This window comes from Halyomorpha halys, unplaced genomic scaffold, assembly GCF_000696795.3.
Source record: "Halyomorpha halys isolate HHAL.00 unplaced genomic scaffold, Hhal_1.1 Scaffold461.1, whole genome shotgun sequence".
Taxonomy (NCBI): Eukaryota; Metazoa; Arthropoda; class Insecta; order Hemiptera; family Pentatomidae; genus Halyomorpha; species Halyomorpha halys.
Genome location: NW_027105824.1, coordinates 167,270 through 189,883, shown reverse-complemented (window position 1 = coordinate 189,883; position 22,614 = coordinate 167,270). Strand labels below are relative to the sequence as shown.

Genomic DNA, 22,614 nt, shown 5'->3' with positions numbered 1-22,614 from the left:
TATATATATATATATATATTGTAATATCCTCTTTTTTAATAAATAGTTGATATTTATAGATAAATGATTTTACTTATGTTTTTATTTTATGTATATTGTTTCAGTATTGTTAATTTGTTATTTTAAATCAAAAAGCAAGCTAACCAGTTTTCTTTGTCTAAAATAAATACACTGTTCAAAACAAGAAAGATGGCAGTGCACGTCCTTCCAAAGTGTTCGTTGGGTTGTTTGTGTTGAGATGGATTGAAGTTTTTCAACTTTTGTTGTTTTTATACAGTAATTATAGAAAAAGGATAATCAAAGAAGAAATAGAAGAACATAACAAATGTCAATAGACTGTTTGCATCACAAATCATAGCAAGTAAAGCAGAGCAATTGTACAACAATCGATTATTTTTGGATTGTCCAGTAAACATTGAAGATAGAGGAGAGGAAATGGGCAACTCTTGATTTTGCTGGCTTGGAGAGAAGACATCCGTTTGGCTAGAAGCGGGAAGGACTGGAAGCCATTGTTAGAGTTTGGACATAGCATCATGGACAAGAGGATGTCAACAGTAATAAACCTAGTTTTGTTTCTAACTGAAATTTATTGTATTAGTAGAAAGAATAGCTATTAATTAAGTTTAAGTGTTATTATTAGTAAAGTGTCGTCTGTTTCTGATTGTCAGGAAACCCGCCCTGAGAAAAGAGTCTCTTATGTCATAAAATTTAAATAAAATTCAATTATCTGTTAACTATTAAAGTTTTTAATTTGAATCCAAGCTAAGATATGAGAATTTAAGTTAAAAAATATAAAATTCCATTCATTTTATTTTAATAAATTTTTGATTATTACAATATATATAAATGTATTAGTGCCCAATGTATATCTCTGAAAAAATGTCCATAAGCATACAAAAATTTGAAAAACATAAAATAAATAAGGTTTAAAATATATTACAAAAAAAATAGAGCAGCGTACCATCATCAGTCTTCCTGAGGACATTAATGACATCACCGTACTGAAGTGACAGTTCATCAGGTTGAACTGCAAGATATGCATGCTGCACAAACACCTGTGGACAATCCCAGTCTTCGTAAAGTCTTTCCCCTGGATTTGTTGGAGAAGGTGGGGACATGGCAGAGATCCATCTCGCCCTGGAGCTCTCTCCTCCACAGCAAAGCACCTTCAAAAAATAAGAAGTGAGAAATACTTGAGGATAACTTTTTTTTTTTAACAATAGTAATGATGATAATTTCATTGTAAAAATTTAACTTTATTAAAGCAGCATAACCTGAGCCCCTTAAATGTCTAGGATATGTCCCTAACAGATCTCTGGTCCATTTAAGCAATAAGGAGAATAATTATCAATCCCATAATTAGTCTATAATTAAACAAAATCTCACCTGATGGACATTTGTCTTCAACTTACTGTCCTACAGACAATTTCTAAATATTCAGGTCTAGAAATATAAGAATTTAGGAATTTAGATCCCAAGGCACAGAACACCCTTCAAACTGATGCAGACACCAAAATTATCATCATCAAGAGATAAATACACCTTCTAATTTAAATGTTTACATATCTTGAAGTCATTCATTTTCAATTAATATAACAGATAAACTTGAGCAAGATGATAACCATTTTATTGATTATAATATATATAAAGCCAATTATTATTATTATTATATGGGCGACAGACCATGGAGGTCTAAGTCCTTGTTTATATCCTTGTTTATTTCCTAATACATCGCACGTTTCTTGACCTGGTTTTTTGTAGGGTGGGTTCGTCACTCCCACACCTATATTTTGTGAGTGCCACCCATTGGCTAATGGCCCTCACAAATGCCTGGGGGAGGTTGTGAGTGAGTTTTGTATTTTTTTATGCTTGAAAAAAGCCTGTGTTGGACCGGGACTCAATCTTTTTTTTTCAATTATGTAGACACATAATACTTTTTATATCGCAAAAACATAATTTTTACTAAATACTTGTAAAATTCTTCACAGTTGCTGGTGTCCACTACAGAGAGATTTCATGTAACTATTACTTGAATTTCCCAATTCACCCAAAATAAGAAATAAAAAATGTACCATCTCTTGAGTCTTTCCTTCATGGTTCTTGAGAAGAGTCAGCATGATAAGAAATTTGTTTGAGAAGGCCTCTTCAACATCTGACATCTGAACCAGATTTCTCTCACAATAAGTGACCACCGAGAATATATCATCACTAAAACAAATGTTTTAATATATTTCATGAGTTTAAAATTAAAAAATTTTGAACTGGAGAAATTTATAAAATATATTTCACTGTATAATTTCAATAATTAGATAACCATCAAACTCTTACTTATCTAGAACTGTTGAAAGAATATTTAAATATCATGTATTAAAATAATATGTTTTATTAAAATAACTTTGTGTGCTCTACTTTTATCTGATTGTATTGAATTAAGTACATATTTTTCAGGATAACTTTAATAAACAAGAAAGAATGTAGTGTAATCTAGTTAATAAACCAAAATATGCTCATTGGCATAGTTAACTAAATGCCCTAGGGGGTCAGGCAAGTGTTTAGAGGAGGGCAACTATTTCCCCTCCTCCTAGAGATTTCTATCAACAAATTTAAACAATGTTATATTGTAATGAAAGTTTGATACTAATCATTTCAAGGCATCTGATTGGCAAATTTAATAATGTTAATAACTTTTTTTTTTCACTTCTTAGAATTTCTTTTTCAAAAAGTACAAGGGAAGACTAGGCTAATGCTAGGAAGGACCATGACTATCTCCTTGTCTTTATAATGGTTAACAAAAGAGGAAGTTTTTTAGATTCTTAATAAAAGCTTTGATTTGCAGTTTCCTTATTACTGAACTGCCAATCAAAGCTTTTTTTAAAAAAAAAAAGTTCACAGACTAGTCTGGTGGGCTGAAGAACTTCAATTTTTAAGAAAGTTTAGTAAAGTCATTCTCAAAATGGATAATCTTACATATCTTGACACATTTGTAGAAAGTACTTGTAAAAATAAACAACTTTCAAAGTCTATATTTACCCTTTCCTCTTTGTTATGACTAAATAATCGGTGAAGAGGAAGAGTCTCAGTTTGACAGTACGAGGTGCAGTGAGCTTTCTGCTGAACGTCGTCCTCGATTCTAGAGAGATCTGGCTAACATCTCCACTGCGCACCAACCATCGGCTGGCTGATAGCAAAGGCAGTGGTCTTACCTCAGATGGGAACTGTAGAGACCTAGACAGCAGTGCCATTTCTTCCATTCGCTCAGTCTGTCTTGCAGCTTCATTGCAATCATGGACGATCTAAGAAGATAATTGATAATTAGTATTAATGATTTTCAAACTTCGGGCTCCTATACTATAACATTACCAAGAAGCATTGTATACAAAAAAGGACAGATCCGAAAAACATAATATTTTTTCAGTCTTGAAATGATATTGATTTATATATTCTGCACTTTTAATCACAATTATAAACATGAAAAAGTCTTACTTTATTGAGCCTAGCAAGTGCAAGACGACAGGACTCATACTCTAGATCGGAGGGAGTCAACTTGGTGAGGATGGCATCTTGTAACAGTGGCATCCTGGTGATCCTCTGCATCGGCAACAGAACAAAGGAATAGAAAGTCAAGTTGTGACATTTGGGCGACTTCTGCAAAGTGTCAAGAGCATCCGAAAAAGCCTGATTCGATTTCCTAAAAACAAAAGTAAAATAAACTATTAATTATAAAAAAAAAGATAGGAGTGATCATTAAATAGATCTAATCTATCAAGGACTTGATTATATTAATTTATATTCATGTCATAAAAAGTTATGTTTATGTGTAAGAGAATATTTTATGTTCATTCATTTTTTTTAAATATAATTTTACGGTAATCTTATTTTATATTTTTAATTCTTTGAATATTTATTTTATTAGTTACTTATATTTCTTATTCATCTATCTTCTAATATAGGCCGCTAAAAATATATTCAATACTATATTTACTGTATGTATTAGAAATATAGCAATAGGGCATGGAGCATGTATGTGTGTAAATAAACTTCCTTTCATTAGATTACCATGGAAGAAAAGCTAAAAAAGCTCCTAATGACCCACTTGTGTACGTAGATATTATTGTGAAAAATGAATGAGATAAAGTTATTTAAAAAATGAAAATATTTTAAATGATTAGAATCTATGCACATTCAGCAACCAGGCTGTAATTTTTTTTTTACATGTAGGGCTTTCAAATGGTATCTCTTTCAAGAGCCCTTTTCTTAATTAACTATCCATTTGTACTTAAAGTATATTAAAAGAAAAACAACATAAAAAAAGGTAATGAAAATTAATCATAAAAGTGTTTACCATATTCAACCACAGTTCACTTACTTTAAAGTCTTAATTGTCTTTTCAATGGCCTGCTGATGCTTGCAGTACTTGATGTAAGCAGAAAAGTGTTCTTCAGCCACTCTATTTATAACATCTGACAACCCTTCAAGTAAAATACTTTCTTGCCAGCACTTCTCTAATGCTGCTAGCACTTCTTCAGAACACTTCCGCACTAGAAAAATAAGTTTGTTATAAACATTTTTATTTGTTGGTACAGACATGAGAATTTAGTAACCTAATAATTTTTTTTTAAAATGATATACAAAGAATTCAAACAGATAAATTAAGGGTAATTCATGAATAAATTATAATATACATTATACTTTATACTAAAAATTATGACACATAAGAATGGCAAGGATCAATTAATTTTATAAACATAAAATCAAATCATAAAGAAATATTAAAAATGTAATGGCATATAAAAAGTTTAATATGTTTCCTTAAAATTAAATGAGAGTATAAAAGCATTCCTGAGGGATGCTTACACCCTCCTTCCCTAGACTCCTTCAAGAAAATTTTGAATGATTGGAGTTCAGAATTTTCTCTGTAATCCATCTCTTTTATTTAACCTTACAATCTGAACATCCAACATTGGTTTTACTGTCATTCCGAACGACCATGTAGGTGTCCCTTTAGAAATTTCTTCAAAACCTAACTATTATTGAGAGAATCAAGGAACTACCCCATGCTTATAATTATAAAAATACCCATTGGAATTAAAAGGTTTTTACTTTTTTTAAATACTAATTAAAAAGGAACAGGGTAGCTTAGTGAGTAAGGAACTGTCCAACCAACGTCTAGATTTGAGAACCTTCCTGTGGCTCACCTAGCCTCTTTACAGTGGGTACCCTCAATTGGAGGAAAAATCTGAGCATTGGGGCAGTTGAGCATAATCTTGAACCAATCATCTCCTTGTATAACTGTTGTACAAAAAACAGAATTTCCTTACAAAGTATTAAACCCCTGACCTTCATAGGTTTTAATGTAACAGATTTTCGTCTTAATTAAAGTAAAAATATGCATTTTTTAAAAATTTGTTTAATTATATTCCTACTTTGTTTCATAAGATCTTTATTTTTTATTTAAGAGACTAAGGAAATATTAAGTATTAGTTTACCCCTGCAAAAACTCTCACATTAAATGTTTTCATCTCATTTAATTGAAATATATATGCTATTATACTCATTTGTTTAAAACATATAATATTATCAAGAAGGTGTATTCAGGACACACAATTGGTAAAGCTGTATACTTTATAATGACTATCTTTAACAGTTTATGTAATAAGTAATTATATATATAGTTGACCGTAAAACTTAAATATAAGAAGATAGCCAGGGTTGCAGTCAAAAAAAGAACAAATAGTTTACAACTATTTACTGTTTCACCCCACTTTGCAAGGCTTCATCAGAGCTAAAAAGATACAAAAAAAAAAAAAAAACTAAGAATATTACAACAATAAGGTAATTATTATAATAAATATGTATTAGGATAAATATTATGTAAAAATAAAGTGATAAGAAATTACATACAAATAAAAGGAAGGAAGACATAAAATAATATTAATACAAAATAAACCTGAATAATTTAACAAACCTGAATAATTTAATAATCCTGAATAATAAACAATAATTATCATCATTGTTTATTCAGGTTTATTTTGTATTAATATTATTTTATGTCTTCCTTCCTTTTATCTATATGTAATTTCTTACCACTTTATTTTTACATAATATTTATCCTAGCTCAAATTACCTTATTGTATCTTATTGTTGCAATGTTCTTAGTTGTTTTTTTTTTGTATCTTTTTAGGCCTAATGAAGCCCTGCAAAGTGGGGTGAAACGTCGGATAGTAAATAGTTGTAAACTTCTTGTTTTGACCGCAACCATGACCATCTTCTTATAAATAAGTAATTATGTTCCCCGACTGGAAAATATCACTTCAGATTTACAGTTCAAAAAGATTAAGCAGTTCATAAACTTATATTAACTCTGAATTGTACTCGCTGAGACCTCACAGCTAGGCCGTACATGAATAGATGTTTTAGACGAACCGTGAATTTTTGGTGGAAACCCACGGGTCTGAATAATTTTGGACAGGAAATTTGGGAATCGGTTAAGCAGTTCACTCAATTATCACATACCTACAATGGAAATGGATGGACTATAGTAAATACCAATACACTTTATTTACCATATTTATTATTATACCACTTTATATATACCACTTTATTATATACCATAGTATATACCACTTTATTATAAACCATATTTGTAGTTATTCTAGTTAAATTATCAAGGAAATTTCTAAAATTAATTTCCACAATATTTATTGCTGACAACACCATAGTAAGTTACTTAATGAAGTAAATAACATTTCAATCAATAAATAATGGCCAAGCTCCAACCAAAAAAAAATAACCTATGTTTGGATGTGAAATGGTAACTCATTTAAGCAAATGTTAGCGCAGTATTGCTGAGGTTTGACCTGTACCTAATTTGTGCAAGATGGTTCATGGTCAAAAATGGTTCATTTTTGTACTTTAAAATACAGGGCCTAACCTATGTTCCATAAAAACGTACTTTGGTATTAATGCATGTGTCGAAATAAATATTTTTAATAGATTTTATATAATTTAAGAATTGAAATTGGGATTCATCACTTCTCCATAAAATTCCCTTTCTTTTGATATCTAATTGGTCAAAATCATCATCGCCTCTGAGAGCCAAAAAAGGGATCGATCAAACAGTTAAAAATATTCATCTTTACACTCACCTGCTGCAACGTTTCCAAACAAAGTCTTGTAATGTACTTTCGGGAGAATGGACTCATCTTTGAGAAGAGGACTCAAAGCAAAATGTTTCTCTAGAATAATGAGAGATTTATAATAAGAAGCTTCAGAGGTCACTACTTCAAACTTGGCTTCTTGAAGTCTCTTTTGTTCCGGAGACAGACTATCTGTAATCACAACAAGTAATGCAATATTTCTGATCAAGGAATATTTGAGACAAGAGGAAGAATTTATTTGTTAAAGAAATGACTGATTAAACAAAAAAAAAAACTTGGAGGAAAAATAATACACAAAATATCAGACCCATAATTAATTAAATATATAGTTTTCATAACTAATATAATTTTTCATTTGTTGAAATCTTTAATATTATAGTATGCTACAATGAATGATACTTTTTAAATACAATTAATTTTAAATAATTAAACCAACATTAAAATAGCCTAAAACACAAGATAAGAAACTCTTTCACAGAACAAGCAATATAATAATGAAGGAGAGCATATATTAGCAATTAGTAGAATAATAAACAATGTCATAAAATAACAATTTGTAATTAATATTGAAATAATAGTTATTGAATAATAAATAAGTTTACAATATTTAATCTAGTAAAAGCAAAAAATAAAAATACCTAGAATGCCTGAGTCTATAACCTGAGGAACATGGCACCAAAGTGTCCTCTGCATTTGAGGATTGACCAATTCCAGTGCTGATGGTCTGGTTGCAGGTTGAGTCCTATTCTCTCCTATCTCTTCGTAGCCAGTCTCAGAAACATCTTCAGCTAATTCTCTCTAAACAAAAAAAATCAAGAACCACTTAATTAAATATTCAAAGATAACAGATCATGAAATAATAATAATTTTTTTTCTTTTATGGAAGAAGATACGAAATTTGTGGTATAGGCCCATTTGTATGATGTATATTGAGAGAGAGTTATATAATGTCTTTTAATTTTCGTATATGAGAATCGTAAGTAGGACTGAGTATTTTTCAAAGAAGCAGGTGAAAGAAAGTATAAAGTTGTGATAGTTCTCTCTTAGAGTTAAGGAGTGCGAATCAATAAATGGACATGGTATAGGCATTATATAGCAATCAGCTGCTAAACATACAGATTAGTTGAACACTAAGAAATTTATAGTATGCAGAAAATATGTACTAATTGATCAGAAACTTGAAAATAAGAATTTACAACACCAGTACGAACAACAATTAAGAAGCTGAAGCATGACCATTTAATTAAGAGAGTAGTTTTAAATTTAGGTTATTTATTTTGAGAAAGGATTATTCAACTGCAGGATGATTCAGTGTTACATTATCAATATTAGCGAAGATATAAAAAACAATTTTGTATTAGGCTTTGCACTCAAAATGGTAAGGATTGGTCTTTCTAGAGGATTTAACTTGAAAAAAATATATTATCAATAACTGAATATCATAATGGCAATGAAATAATTTCTGTTATCCAAAAATATAAAATTAATGGTAATATGGCAGTGAAAGCAAAAGTTTAAAATCAGCAGGTTATTGCATATGTTATAACAAAAAAATAAAATAAAGATCAAAATGCACTGTATGATACCAATAAAACCTTGAATAATAAATAACTTAAAAACGGAAGATATGTAAATTATTTTTTAAATTCACAAATTAAATTACTGACCTTTGCCACCCGCTCATTGTAGAACTGGTATAATGGTTCATCTGCAAATCTAAGGTCCAAGTCTGAACCCTGGCTAGAACCTAGAAAATTAAGCGTAGCATGAATATTTTATTTAATTAAAAATATGGATTAATGGTTTATATAATAAAAGTAAATTCAAAACAAAAAAAATTAATTGACATAGAAGTTAAACTTTAATTATAATTGTATTAAATAAATCTTTTAGACCAAAACAATACATTTAAAAGCCGAATAGTGCTAAGAAATCATCACTGTTCTATAAAAAAGGTAAATTAAAAAAATTAGATATTTATTTATGTTTTTATTGGGTGTTTTCCTGGAATAGCCATTGATAATAATAAGTTTAAGTAAGTGAAATGTTCCAGGTTCTCAAAATTACAAACATACTCATACATAACAACAACAATATAGTATTCATTGATTCTACCAAATTCACATATCACATACCTCAAAAAAATCAGTATCAACTAAAAAATTAAATTTTTTGTAATTTATTCATTTAGATTTTAAGTTGCATGGAGAAAACAACAAACAAATTTATTACTACATGTTACAATTTAACGTATCTCATTAAATTAAACTAATTCCAAGTTTTATGTAACCTCAGAGAGAGAAAGTTAAGATTCATTTTCGGAGCTGCCACAAAATAAATATTGACTGATCTAATGGGAATTGAATCCATAAGGTTACGAAACCAGGATTCTGGGGCACTTGTTCCAATGTGCTGAGCCATCACACTGTAGAGGATGCCTGAATCAAAAAGATTCAGCAGTTCATAAACTTATATTAACTCTGAATTGTACTCGCTGAGACCTCACAGCTAGGCCGTACATGAATAGATGTTTTAGACAAACCGTGAATTTTTGGTGGAAACCCACGGGTCTGAATAATTTTGGACAGGAAATTTGGGAATCGGTTAAGCAGTTCACTCAATTATCACATACCTACAATGGAAATGGATGGACTATAGTAAATACCAATACACTTTATTTACCATATTTATTATTATACCACTTTATATATACCACTTTATTATATACCACTTTATTATAAACCATATTTGTAGTTATTCTAGTTAAATTATCAAGGAAATTTCTAAAATTAATTTCCACAATATTTATTGCTGACAACACCATAGTAAGTTACTTAATGAAGTAAATAACATTTCAATCAATAAATAAATTTATTACTACATGTGGTACATGTTACAATTTAACATATCTCATTAAATTAAACTAATTCCAAGTTTTATGTAACCTCAGAGAGAGAAAGTTAAGATTCATTTTCGGAGCTGCCACAAAATAAATATTGACTGATCTAATGGGAATTGAATCCATAAGGTTACGAAACCAGGATTCTGGGGCACTTGTTCCAATGTGCTGAGCCATCACACTGTAGAGGATGCCTGAATATATGACAGTAAGTGAGTCAAGAAGGCTGTGGAAGTGAGAGTGGGGAGAAAAAAGACCAGAAGCGTAAACAAAAGACCAGAAGCGTAGACAAAGGGAATGGAAGTTTGGTGACCGAAGGAGAAAGTTCCACAAAAGAGATGGTGGTAGCAGAGACGGCACAGAAGATAAAGTCCCAGTATTGGAAGAACTATTATAGTTTTTATATTTATGAAAGGGAAATAGTGTTGCCAGGGACAAGTGAAGTGTTAGTCTCCATCCTGGTATAAAAGACAGAGCTAAAGGGAACCTATTGCGAATAATTCTAAAGATTGCTACAGCAGAGTTTATTTGATTTAGTTTGTATCCCCAGAGAAACCAGTGATTGTTCCCAATAATAACTTGTGATATCACCCTCAATAAAATTGAAATCATAGTATTTTTATCTAGTATTTATTTTTAATATTTAGTTTTAATATTTGATTAAGAATTCTAATTAGTACATTTATTACAACATCCTCAATCAATACTCTTAAGTATGATATTTATGTTATATTACCTCTTCATTCTTAAAACTGTATAATATTAGAGGGAAATAAGTAGTTGTTTTTTTATTCTAGATAAATTTATTTGTCGAGCTCTTAAAATTCATCAAAATTTCAGCTTCCTGCCTGATCCATATATAATGTCATTTATTAATCAGTTTTTCAGTTTCAGCTAGTTAAACTAGTTGTGCAAAACAGCTATAATACAATAAAACTATAAAATATAATGAATACCATGTTCAGAGGAGGTGTCAGAAGGTCTGCTGTTCTCATAGAGTCCTATATCAGAATACCAACTGTTGCTGTGGGCTCGCCTGTTCGAACTGTCACCTGGTGTTTGGTTGGCAGCATTTTGCTCAAATAGACCACATTCCACATAAAGTGAGGTATCATTCATTGCCTTATTAACTGCTCCTTTTACTTCACTACCTAAAAAAATATTCAAAATTGTAGGAATATTGAGATTAAATTGCATTTTAAAGTCAGAAAATAAGATAAAATTATTAATATACATATATAATTAAAGCACAATGCATAACACACTGTTTCCCACGAATACTGTTTCAAACATTAATACCTACATAAATTAATGACAAACAATATCAATTTAATAAAGATAGACTGAAGATGCAGAAGGGAACTTTCAAGATGAAGCATCAAACAACAGAGCTTTACATCACAGCTCCCATCACAGGAAGGCATTAGGAAAACAGTTAATCCATTAAGTTGTTTTGATGAAGGTCAGTTATTTTTGATAAGATCGGAAAGGTTCTCATGGCTCCATTATACCATTTCAAAGTTGTCTCTTTTGTTTTTTAATCAGCTGTTTATAAATATCTACTTAGAATGTGTTTAAAAATAATTTAAAGAGAAATATTATAATTCAGTGAACAAACAAAATTTCCCGAGATACCAAGTCTTCATTTTCCATTTAATTTTAAATGTAAAGTTTTTCCATCAACCAAAAATATTTTATCAACATAATACTGTCAAATTAATAATTAAGACAAAGTATTTGAAAAATATATTTTCTAAACATTAATATATCAATATCAACTGCAATAAAATTGATGAAACATAAAAAAGTAAATGATTTTTTTACTCAAAAATGATATTTTAAAGAAAGTGAGTAGGTAAAAGCACTTTTTATCACAGCCTAGCAAATAAACAGATAATTAATATTGACAGATATATTATAATATAAAATAAATAGCTCTTACCAGAAGTTCCATTGACAGCTGCAGGAGGCGGTGGTGGAGGAGGAGAGGTAGGTCTCGCCGTAAGGCTAAGCCTGCGAGGATCCAGGACAGGCGGTGGTGGCCTTGGAGGAGGGACAGAAGAATGCTCTGCTGCCTTGACACTATTGCTGCTTTCAGTACTGGTTACACTTATACTACTGTCCGTCAGGTAAAATGTGGACTTAGTCGTTGGCAATGAATTCTTCTTCCTGAACGAAGGCCACCTGCCTCGACTCATCATCCCATTAGTACCTAAAGAAAACATGGATTTTTTTAATTTGATTCAGGCCACCGGAACAGAAATAAGAAAAAATGAGAAACAGAAAAAGAAGATTACAGTTATAAAATTTACCATTACATAAAAGCTAAATAGAGAGTATTTTTCCACAAAATTTTCTTATAGTCTAAAATTTTATTTTACATTGAAAATATTCATAGCATATTTAAGAAAGGACTTGTTAAACTAACAAACGACACCTATGATGTTACAGACAATTATGCTTAACAATTATTAAAGGCAGGAAAAAATAACAACCATTAGAAGGGTTTTAAAGAATATTATTCTAGTTGTGGGTCGAGATGATAAATCTTATGATGTCTATAACCAATATTATAAAAAATAAGAAAAACATTTAAAAAAAGAATAAATAAGAAACAATATTACCTCGACCAAAGTCTTACTGAACTTGCTATTGCCTATAGACCATTTAATGAGATCCTTAAACAACTCATGTTGGAGACCCATTCCTTTTACTATATTACTTAAGTTCCAATACTGAATTATTCATTATAATTTTATGGGCAATTTTCAAGCTTTTTTAGTTTTTAAAATTTAAAAAAAATATATTTTTTTAATTTCTCCTTATCTTGTAGTTTATCTTTCTATTGCTTTAATACTTTTAATTTTATTATTCATGTTTAGGGGAGCTGGCTGGCTCCCTAGGTAAGGTGCTGTGCTACAAACTAAAAGGACCCAGGTTCGAGTCTGGCTGTGGCAGAAAATTATTTATTTTGTAACTGTATTCGTAGGACAACCCAATTGGTTCGGGAGCCTTTCAGGGTCCAACCAGCCTCCTAAAGTGGGTGCCGTTTATTAATTAGGAAAAAATCTAGTGTTTGAGCATGATCATGAACACATAAAGCACCTCCTTGTACAATCATTGCTCAAGAAACAGTACTTCCTTAAAGAACCTCTGGACAATTAATAGGTTGTAGCAGTACAAATTTTAATTTTTCATTCATATTTATATTGTTAATTATAGAAAGCATTTATTTTGCTTGAGTTTCAAACAAGAAGTGATGAAACATTATTTTTATAAACGTAATTTGAACTTGATACATAAATAAGGAATTAAGTAATTACAATAGTATTGGATAGGTAAAGATAACTCATCATCTATACAGACTTATATCACATATAACTTAAGAATAAACAGTAAGAACTATGAAATACTTGAATGGAAATTAATAACTTTAAATCATATAAAGTTCTCAACTTCTTAATTCAATTTTAAAAATCAAACTGCCTTTACGAAAAACATGCTATAAGGAAATCTAATCAAAAGATTTTACATAAAATGACAATTATTTTTTACTTATTTTAAATTAGCAGAAACATTTTGAACTGGTAATTGGAATTAAGCTCAGCTCTAATGAGAATCAATGATATGGGAATAAGATAATTTTCTGTTAAATATAGAATGGTTGGCTACAGCAGAGGTCTATTGTTTCAATTGTGAAAAAAATTCAAGGATCTATGATGCAGTGGATGGAAGAGAAATAATTACATAATATAAAGCTTTCATTTCACTTTACATTATATAGAAATTGCAAAATTATTCTTAGAACAGTAATCTTAATTGCAGGTATCTCAACATTGTTTGATTCCTTTCTTGCTGTTATATAATTTGTTTATACCACAAACAAACCAAGTTCCCAGAGTTTTGTCTGAAAAAATAATTATATAATAAAAAGATTTCCATATACTGTATCACATTACTGTTTGCTCTAGTTGTAATGCTTTGTTCATAACATGATCATAAATCAGATAACTATAATAAATACCTAAATATTCCTGTTATAGTATAAGTCCCTTCTTTTTTTTTTTTCTTTTTACAAAATAAATGTTCAGTGTATACATAAAACAGAGAACAAAATGATGACAAAAAACAAAACAAAAAAATAATTAACTTTAAAGAAATATATATATATAAAAAGCATGTACTTTGTACTAAAAAGATGAGTTCCAGCAACAATATAAAAAATAGAAAGGAGATAATTTTCTATTTTTAATATTGCAATTTACTTATAAATTATTGAATAATCATTTTCGATTGTCAAAAATCACCACAATGCCAATTTATAAAAGACCAAATTTTCGAGTAGCAATTATTTTAAAATGACATTTTCATGGTTTATATAGTTTTCTCTCATACTCAATAATCATAAATAAATATAATTCTCCAAAATAATAATTTTGAATTTCAGTTAGAATGCTAAAGTATGTTTCTTAATTCTAATCAAAAGGTCAATAAGCATTACTTCAGACGTGAAGAGAAAATATGTAATACCTTGTTTAACCTACAATATAGTTAAAAATAATAAATAAAATTACAAATTAATAAATACCATTGAATATGTCTTGGGCTGAAGTAGTTTTGCTAATCCTACTGATCTTTCTCAAACTTTTGCCGATTGTCGAAGAGGTCTTTCTCATCCTCTTCCCTGCCTCTTTCATCAGACTGTAAATTCCATCACTTTGACTAACCTCAGGAAGCCTTTGCTGCTGAATATATAAATTTATTTAAGAATAATTGACATAAAACATTTGGAAACAAATTATTCCATATTATTTAAAAATAATTATAAACATAATCATTTTAGCAACTAAACTAGGAAAGAGAAATTTGAAAAGTGATGTTTTCTCCATTGAGAGTGAGTTGCCAAAAGTTTTCTTTTTTGGGCTAGAGCCAGTTTTTATTCCGGGTTCATTATACTTATGTTAAAAGGGCCCAGTTCATGTTAAAAGAGACATACCTCATTGGCATATGGTTTTTGATTACTGTCGACAGAGAATTCAGAATCGGAAGAATCTTCAAAATCATCGCAGAGTGCTGAATCGTCATCAAGGTTTTCCACAAGCTCATAATGTTTACTTGAGCTATCTGAGTCCTCTACAAAAAAACAAAAAACAAATGTCACATTAATTAAATAACAATAATTTTTAGAAATTATTTATTTTTTGTTTTTTAAGCAACTTAAATAACTTATCTCAATCAAAATTAGTTATTAAAAAAAGAGTAGAAACAGATATTACGAAAATAATTTTAAATTTATAGATGATTGCAACAAGTTTCTATCATTCAATTTTGTTAATACTCATCATAATTTTTGAAGAAATTACAGTGAGTCAAAATATTTTTTCATCACTTAGTTTGCAAATCATAATCAAAAATGATAAATTAAACCAGGTATTTTTTTTTTTTTTTTTATTGAGATCCAAGACCATATTTTATTTATTTATGAAAATAAATCTACGACTACATCATTTACACTATAGGTTCTTCAACAAATCAGATCAACTATAACTAGTTTATGATATAATGTACCAATGTTCATCCTATTTAATAAATTAAGAGTAATAATTTAAATTAAATAAATAACATTATGTATTTATTTATTGAACGTTGTTTATTTTGATGATGAAAATGAAAAAAATAATTTTATTCTAGGACAAAAGTATCTTGAGAATAATTACATAGTTCAGACTTTATGATCATTTGCCTGCAAAATATTTTTAAAAAAAGTATTTAAATTACAATTACAATTTTATGGCAGTAATTAATGTTACAGCCATACATATTATTTACATTGATATGGTGGTTTATCATGAAGTTGGAGAAGGAATAAGTAATGAAAGAATGGAGGAGGATTGGCCAATCAAGATGGGTAGAGAGTTCCAGAAAACAATAGCATAAATGATAAAGAATTCACTGAAGATTCTATAAAAGGGTATATATAAATCAATTGTTAGGAATCTACAAGATCCAATAGTTTATTTGGTTTAAAGATTTAGAAAAGAAAAATAATAACAAAGTGTTGCTATCAGATAAAGCAGCTTTAACTCCTTATACCAACAGGAGATATGAGAGCTTCTGTGGGACCTGGAGAAAAATTTTATGAAGCATTTATGAGTCTCCTTAGTCTCATCTCTAGGCCAGAAGAAATCACCTGCTAATTGAGCAATAGCGCCAATATCCCAGATCATTAAGTAATAACTGCCCAGTACTGTTTAGTTCAGATAGGTAATTAATGATGTCACAATATAATGCATTAGGTCAATCAAATTAGTAACCACAAAATATTAATTACAATTTCATGGCTGGTCATCACTAATATTTTGTTTGATATAATAAGGTTAATTACAGTTGACCAAAAGAAACTATAAAAATTATTCATTACAATAAGTCAACCTGAAAGTACCTAGTTCATTCTTACAATTAAATAGTTTACCTTTTACCTACAATAGTTTTTTTAATTTGAGGTAAGAATGTTTACTAAGTCAATCAAACCACAATATTCTGAGCAAGTTTGATCTATTGAAATTTAAAACAAAGAGGTAAACTATATTATTAAACCTACAGTATAACAGATTGAGAAAATTTCATAAAATCTTGTACTGAAATAGAAATATTTGGATAAAAATATAATTTCTCAATGAAAAAAAGGTCAACATGATCAATCAGAATGAAAACAATCCATTCAAAACACATTTCTGTTATTGAAAATTCATCCTCCACAACATAATTAATATGAATTTAATTTTCATTTTAGCTAATTAAAAAAACAAACAGGATCAACTGGGTAGAGATAGTGTTCATGCAAGATCTGTGTTATTTTAAAATACTGAGAACATTCAAAATCAGATGAGTCCAAAAAAATGGTACATGTCGGAAACTTTGATTCAACAAGTTTCCAAAGCCATTACAAATGTTTATAAATTACATATATTCCTTTTGTAATATATCCTTGCGTAATTTTTATATAATTTACCTATATAAAGAATCATAATTATCATTGTTTAATAAAGATGAAAATTATTATAAGAAAAAAAGAACTTACATTTGAACAACTATAATATACGAAAAAGACCGAAACAGTATATTAACTTATTAGTAATTTTAATCTGCAGAATTAACTGGTTTGTTTTTCAAGAAGTTTCCTAGGAACAAAGATATCTTAATATTGATTCTTGGATAAAATCAATGATTCATAGGTAGAATGTAACCTCTAAAAATGTTGTTTTGAATATTACATTGTTAACATTTATATTTCACTCAGTCACTTTTGTTTAACATTTAAATAGTATACTAGAAAAACATTATTTAAATTTGAAAGGAATATGGTCCGGGTGCGGTCAAAAAAAATTTTTTTTTTTTTACCGCACCCAGACCATATTCCTTTCATCTTTATACACGGTTACTCAATAATCTTCCATTATTTAAATTTGATTTGATTCTTTCTTTTCATCCATTTAATTTTAAATTCAAACAAGATTTGATTCCACATTAATGCAATAGCAACCAAATTGTTTGTTTGAAGTTACATAATGGATAAAGACCCAAAAAATAATTAATACATGCAAAGTTATAATGTAGAATTTACAGAAAACAGGAAGGATGAAAGTAAATTAAAGAGTTCAATAGATTCATTACAAAATATAAATGTGAACTAAGTTTAGATTGAACTTATGACAGGAAAAATGGCATACAAGTTTTGTTCGCGTATAGTGAGAGGTACTTTTATAAAGAAAAACAACAACATTTAAATCGATAAAATATATCCCAAAATAAGAGAAGATGGTCGGGGGGTGCGTCCAGCAGAAAAAAACACAAATAAACAAACAAATTATTAATAAATAAGGCACAAATAAATAATTCATTTGTTTATTTGTGTTTTTTTCTGCTTACCACACCCCCTGACCATTATCTCCTCTTATATATCTACGGTCAACTATCTTCACATCAATATCCCAAAATAATTAATTTGAAATGGTCATTTAAATATTGAAAAGATCTCAACTATCACAGAAATAGGTATATTTTATCATAAATCTACTGATAAGATTTAAATAATCATTGTTTAAAGATGAATGTGCCATAATTTCTGTTCAACAGTAGACACATGGGAAAAATATTTTTGAATACAATCTTGTGAAGAAATACACTTATGTGCAAAACAAAATGGGCTCCTTGGTTCTAAGATATAACTTTTTCAATTTCATACATATGGATAATATAAAATATTGGGGAAAAAGATGTAAAATACAAATTATCCATTTTCCAAATGATTTAAGTTTAACATTATAAGAAAATTAACACTTTATGAACAACTTTTTCATATTAAAAAAGAACAAAAAACAATATGAAGTAGGCAAAAAGATTAAAATGTGTCAATCTTCAATAAATCAGAAACTGTTACGTTCTCTGACATTTTACAAAAAAATAAATAACAAGTTTGTTGAAATAGGGGTACTGTACCTTTGAAATAATAAATAAAAAAGAAAAAAATAATTAAGTTATCTCACAATATATTGAAAATATTATTTATAAAAATATAATTAAAAGTTCAAAGATTTATAAACGTAGAAAATGTAATCAACTAATCACAGGCTAAAAAGTAATCTAGAACAGGCTAAATCAAAATCCTTTTTAATTATCAATTCCTAATGCTTTTAATCCAGTCCCATCTTTTGTTTATATATTCATACTAATATCTGGAACATTTTTACTAATAATTAATAAATAATATCACTACATAACCACACCCTGACTTTAACATATTCAAAATAGTAAAATTCGATTCCCTTAAAAATTAAAAAAAAATAAAATTTGGAATAGTTGGCTGATGCCAACAAAGTACCTCTCAATTACAAAAATAATGCTTATAATTACCTACAAAATGTTAATCTAGAAGAAAATGTGTGAAAGTGCAGTTACTATAATTTGAGTTTTAGCCAGCAGTGGAAGAGAGGTATTTAATGATAATTTTATTATAATGATTTTTCATACTTTGATTGGTAAAACTTAAAAATGTATAAATTGGAAGGATTATCATACATAGGTAGAGGGGATTGGCAAGAAGAATGTGGGAACAATGCCCATATCTCTAACTATTTCACTGCTAACTCAAGACAGAAGATTAAGAAGGTGCTTGTATGAGAACGTTTTCGCTCAAATCGTAAGACATCATCTGGGCGACCGGTCGGAAGATCGGTGGATTTTGAGAAGATTGGTATTTCAATAAGGTTAATAAAGTGGATAGAAGAACCTTATCCAGTTGTTGGTTCCGTGTTTGTGGAATCATAACGGTCTAAATATTAGTGACGTTAGATGTAATCACAGAGATGTGCAGATGGGAGAGCAGTCAAGAATGGAACACACTACTTATAATATATAAAGCGATGTTTTGGTCCAAGTTATATGCCTTAAAAAGAGTACGCCCTTACAACCAAAACTTCAACATAGCGAATCAAGTCTAATAACTCAGAAGACTATTGCAATAATCTCAGATTCGTCGAGCCTTCTAAAAAGTTTGAGAAACATGTACCCCGAACATCCACTCATCATAAGAATTCAATCTTTTCTTCTAAAACTATCACAACAAGATAAGTCCATTATTTTCATATGGGCTCCAAGCCACAGTGGCATTATTGGTAACGAGCTCACAGATAAAGCTGCCAGAGAGACACTTACGCTCCCTGGTCGAGGCACCGCCGTTCTTACCCCTTCAGAACTCAGTACATCTCTTAAATTACAAATATTAGAAAAATGGCAGGCCAAGTGGGATGAAAGCTCTCCGAGTAAATTAAAAGAAATAAAACGATCAGTAAAACCATGGTCAACATCCTACTACAACAGCCGCAGGGAGGAAGTTGCTTTAACTCGCTTGAGACTAGGTCATACTCTCCTCACGCACTCTCACCTGATCAGAAAACTGCCACCTCCAACGTGCAAATATTGTCAATCCATTTTCACGATTAGACATATTGTTGAAGAATGTACTTACTATTTGCCAACAATAAGCAGGATAGGACTGACCCCAAATTTATCAGAAGTTCTCACAGACGAGGAAGCTAAAATTACATTAGTGTTTGAATTTTTAAAAGCACATCGCCTTTTTTCTAAATTATAATTCCTCTTCGATTTAATTTTTATATTTATTTTTATCATTTTTTTTTACTTTTATCATGCCATAGGCGTTGATGACCAGAGGGTTTTACGCCTTTAAGCAACAATAAACAACAACAAAGTCTAATCTACCTGACATTAAATTTTAGTAAACTCGACGGACTGACTTCCTTGATATGAGCGTGTTCCTAAAGTGGGTGCCCCAAGCGTATGCAAGCCAATTTCACTTTCTCAAAAAATTAAAGAAAAAAAATTAACATAGCAAATATATACAGCATTCCAGCATTTACTTCGCATAGCTGTTGTTTTAAAAAAAATATTTTCTTACATACTCAACCGCTCTAAGGATAAATATGGCGATATTTTTGTCTTTTTTTAGCTCGACAAGGATGCTGCGAACATTTTTTAACCCAACAAGAGTGCCGCGAAATTTTGCTATTTCAGTAATAAGGTGCCGTGGCGAAAAAAGTTTGGGAACCGCTGCCCTAAAAGAGCTTGATAAGAAGAATTCAAACAGATGGATAAAATATTAATGAACACGATATCATTATGAAGTTTCAAGACATAAAAATAACAACATACCATGTTATTGATTTTATTTCATTATTTTAATTTTTTAAAATGAAACATTTGTTGACCGTAGATGCCGTATTAGGAGGGTGTGGAAAGTAGAAACATAAATAAGTAAAACTTATTTTATTTGTGGCAACACTTCGGCCAGAATTTTAGGCCTTCATTAAGAATTGAAACCAAATAATACTTTTTTAAAAAGAGCAATTTTCAGAGCCAAAGTGCAACGAAATATTAAGCAATAACAAACGTCAACACACATTAAAGCTTAATTGACATCACTGCTTTCATTGATCCAAATCAATATAGAACAGTAGAAACAGATGGAAAACGAATAGTATAATATAATTTTGGAAAGCTTAGTGATTGTTTGAAAGCGACTAAAATCGTAATTGAAAATACTTTTTTTTTTGTTATATACAGTGTTCAAGACTTGATTAACATTCCTTTTTTTTTGATTTTGAAAATTTCGAAATGAACTTTGAGAAGAACTGGAAAAGGTAACCTAGTTGACTTTGGAATAAAAAAAAGAATCATTCTTCATATCTTAGCCTTATAGATATGAAGAATGATTCTTTTTTTTATTCCAAAGTCAACTAGGTTACCTTTTCCAGTTCTTCTCTAGTGCACGTAACTCTATAATTTCCAAATGAAAGTGACATTTTCAACGAATCCTCAAAGGAATTTAGGAAATGTAAGTTTAAAACAATTTTATATTGGTGAGGTTTTCGATTCGACTCGTCCTGAAGGTAGAGATGACCAAAATCACAAACAATTTTTTTACAGTTACTGACAATTCGTGAGCAAACGGTGAAAAAATCAAACAAACGCAAAGAAAAAAATTCGCATGAGAATTCAATTTCTCGTAAGAATCCTTATACTAGTAACTGAGGAATTTGAAGAATACCGAAGGTAAAATCGTTAAATGGCTTTTGGCCGACGAAGCTCAAATGATTTTCCGCATATTTTAGGATTTTTCATGATTTGAATTACGCCTTATCACAAAATTTAACGATAGAAAATCGTTTAAAATCAGATTTCTGACGAGAATCCTTTAATGACATTCAGCAATAATTAACAATAGATAAATACGAAATATTAAAGAATTTTATGATTAAATAAAGGAAAGAAAAATTGGGTAAGGCTCGAAACGAAAAAACTGAGACCGCTGGAACTCTCCCGATTGCAAGCATATGTTTATGGCTCGTTATCACTTCTTTAATTACTTCATTCCTTACAGAAAAAAATATTCGTTATTTCCACCTCAAGTCCCGTAATTATATATTTTTATAGCAACAGAAAAATAAAAATATTTTGTTCAAAGTTTTTTCCCATTCTGGTCTTAGAAAATAGAAAAAATAGTGACAACTTGAACAAGTCCACCAATCTATTCAAAACTTGGGGAAGTAAATAGGTTGGTAAGTGAAAGTCGCCTGATGCGCGCGTCACACTAGAATTTTTTATTTAGTACATTATAGAAGATGGAAAAAGTATTTTATATCAAAAATGATAGAAACAAGCTAAGGAATTAACTAGAAGTAGAACATGTTGAAATCGAAATAATGCGTCATTCAAAACATTTGTTTTTCATATTAGATCATAGCTACTATTTTAGGGAGGGCGGTACGATTAGTATAAGTCGGGATTTCATGATCTTCTACAGCGTGCAACAAACATATTATTTCGGCTATTTTCTTATTTTTCCTAATTGTGGGCGATCAAAAATTATTGGAATTTTATTAAAAATTCAAGACCTGACTAATCAATCATATCACTATATGAGATGATTAGTTCTGTATTAGTTTAGCTGATTATGTCATATTCCACCATGTTGTTCAA

At 29.6% G+C, this 22,614-nt stretch overlaps 1 protein-coding gene across 1 annotated transcript in view; it reads right to left on the bottom strand.

The window, feature by feature from the left end:
- Exn (Ephexin) overlaps positions 1–22,614 on the bottom strand; it is a gene marked incomplete at its 5' end in the record, with an annotated part of 61,171 nt that overhangs the window by 4,341 nt on the left and 34,216 nt on the right. Inside the window, 12 exon segments of the mRNA XM_014424287.3 lie at positions 962–1,166; positions 2,073–2,208; positions 3,031–3,293; positions 3,484–3,688; positions 4,367–4,538; positions 7,146–7,328; positions 7,796–7,955; positions 8,825–8,904; positions 11,013–11,207; positions 11,999–12,268; positions 14,645–14,801; positions 15,053–15,189. Coding sequence (XP_014279773.1) covers positions 962–1,166; positions 2,073–2,208; positions 3,031–3,293; positions 3,484–3,688; positions 4,367–4,538; positions 7,146–7,328; positions 7,796–7,955; positions 8,825–8,904; positions 11,013–11,207; positions 11,999–12,268; positions 14,645–14,801; positions 15,053–15,189 — 2,163 coding nt within the window.